General features: G+C 33.6%; 1 protein-coding gene across 1 annotated transcript in view; it reads right to left on the reverse strand.

Moving 5' to 3' along the window:
* Window positions 1–342: 342 nt before the first annotated feature.
* LOAG_13713 (hypothetical protein) overlaps window positions 343–2,740 on the reverse strand; it is a gene marked incomplete at its 3' end in the record, with an annotated part of 5,204 nt that continues 2,806 nt past the window's right edge. Inside the window, exons 4-8 of the mRNA XM_020448720.1 lie at window positions 2,385–2,464; window positions 1,973–2,108; window positions 1,417–1,544; window positions 1,091–1,184; window positions 343–522 (exon numbers count right to left, since the gene is read on the reverse strand). Coding sequence (XP_020301158.1) covers window positions 343–522; window positions 1,091–1,184; window positions 1,417–1,544; window positions 1,973–2,108; window positions 2,385–2,464 — 618 coding nt within the window. The remainder of the gene's footprint in view (window positions 523–1,090; window positions 1,185–1,416; window positions 1,545–1,972; window positions 2,109–2,384; window positions 2,465–2,740) is intronic.

Raw genomic sequence — 2,740 nt, forward strand, 5'->3', positions numbered from 1 at the left:
ATACACTCAGTTGCTTCGGTGATGTCAGCGGCTTTAACAGTAGCTATTATGATGGAGATATGAAAAGCTGCTTGATTCATCTAGTAATGAATTAGCAGTTTCTGCTCATATATTTCTTTATTCATTAGTTGATCATTAATATTAGAAAAATATAAAAATGAGTGAGACAAGAAATGACAAAGTTTATTCAACATTTCAACAGTTTCAATATGAAAAAAACTATACAAGTTTAAGCAATAAAATATACTTTGAAACCAAGACCTAGATTCAAACAATTAAATCGACCACAATGAACCACTTTTTGTAAACCTTGTGCTTTCACAAGAAACAATATTTTGAAGCTCATTTTAATTTAGAAGTTGGAATTTTCTCATCAAATGCAATTAATTTAGTTGATATTGTATTTATAGAACGAACTCTTTCTTCCAGCTGCTCATGTAATTTTTTTTCGACTATTGATCGCGGTTTCCAGTCATGACAATAACCCGGAAGCAACGGAGCGTGCTGCACAAATGTGCAAACCTGAAAGTTGCTCAGTCTTTTTAAGATAAAAATAAAAAAAAATATGTCGCGTAACTTGTTTTATTCATCTTCGTCTTCATCGGCTAGCACTACAAACTTCATCTAGAAAAAAAAAAGAAAAAAAAGTGCTCAATACAGCTACTAACCAATGTTGAAAATGAAAAAAGTTGTCCCATGAGATTGTAAATTCTACTCAAGCTTAGTAGTGAGTTTGCAGTCTTAATTCTTCCAAAAAATAAAAGTCACTGGATTTGGCTGATCTGATCATCAGCAACATTCAGTAATAGCTGGATTACCAAAATATAAACATTGTAAAGCATTTGACTAATTTTCAAAAAGAAAAAACAAAACTATGTTGCAAGCATTACTTGACACTCATACCTCCAAACAACTTGAATATTTACATACTATCTGAAGTGGTTTTCCCATCCGTAAAAAAGTATTCAAATGTTCGAAGCATGAATAAAAGTGAACCTCACTTTATGTTATGCTATCATAGCCAGATATCATTAGACTTGGAACTTGCTTGATGAATAAAAGTCTAAACTGGAACAGGAAAAACAACTACCTCTAGAGGGTACAACACTGAGTCAGACAGTGCATGCACAAAATGTTCCGCATCGAACTGATGAGCTTCATCGGCTGATTCAGTGGGAACCAACCTAAATTTCTTCTCGTTGAGGAGATTTACTTTCTAAACATCATTTTCTCGCAGAAAGTGTCTACAATGAATTGTCTAAAATCAGAAACTGTCAAGCATACAGAGGAGCGCAATTAACCGGTCAGTTAGTGCAAAACGCCCTTCAGATACTCATGACATGGAATCCTCAAATCTTTCCGTACTTGCCGTTAGATTCTAATTTGAAGAGTGTAAGAAGATAGAGAATACATTACCAAGTGAGAGCAGCAAAGCGTTCGCCAAGTTGATTACATAGCAGGGCTCGAATTTGTGCAAAATAACACAAACTATTACTGTTATCCGTCACTGAAACTATATCGCCTTTTCGAAATAGACGCTCACACTGTAAAAAAAAAGAAAAAAAGTCACGGACAATGAAGCTGTTAAACCACTTTATGACCAACAGTGTTTTAATTTCACAATATTATGACACAATACGTGACTTTCCACTCGTAAATAAACACTGGTTGAACTTGACTACTGCAAAGAAATTCATAAAGTAATCCTTCAGTTCTTCGAATCTACACTATTGTTTGGATAAAATGTGCCGCCTATGAAACAAACATAATTTACAAACCTTACCGAAACTCTGAAGCATACTTATCACTTATTTTGAGCCCAATCACCTTAGCAACTACAATTTTCTATTGGATAAATAAGTTTAACAGAAATCTTAACAAAATGTTAAATCTAGCACTTGTCAAAAAAAGGAGAGGATTTTTGCTATCGGTAATAAATAAGCTGGTGCAAACAATTAAAGCATTAACATACCTTATCCCATAATGCATCATGACACCGTAATCCTGCCTTTTGACTTGTTGCTTTTTGTGGACGAACCGATTTGAAAAAAGATGTCCGTCGATTGGCATATTTGTTGACTGGCATATTTATACCGATTCGTCGTCCGCTTAAAATTTACAAGCAGTGATTTTTCATCGAAAAACAATATTTTTCCAGCAATCATATTCCGAAATATTCTGAAATTGCCAGCATCATATCTGGAAATCCTTTGCACATTCCGCCAAACTTCTTGGAACCAGAGTCTTAGCTTATTTCTGCTCTGAATTCAGGTTTAAGGAGTAACAAAATACAAAACAGTTATTTCAACCAGCTTGGCAATTAGAAAAAATAGATAAGATCAATACCTCTGAGAGTCGAACAGAGGGCCCAAGGGTATACATACCTGATTGCAGCGTTCTTGCTTTGTCGTGATAAGCCACATCGAGAAGCCGCTCGTCTTGCGACAATACCAAGAGAAGGTAGCTGTAATCATAAATAACATCGAAGATTAGTAAAACTGACATATTTGAAACAGGAAAACTGGCTCGACATCTTGAATAACAGGAAATCCAGCCAAAAGCCATAAAATGGACCGATCACATATGGTGACATAGAATGCATCATTAACCCACAAGTCTTATGCAATATTTAGCAGTATTATGTCATATATATATATATATATATATATATATATATATATATATATATATATATATATATATATATATATATATATATATATATATATATATATATATA

The sequence above is a fragment of the Loa loa genome, assembly GCF_000183805.2.
Source record: "Loa loa unplaced genomic scaffold supercont3.751, whole genome shotgun sequence".
NCBI lineage: Eukaryota > Metazoa > Nematoda > Chromadorea > Rhabditida > Onchocercidae > Loa > Loa loa.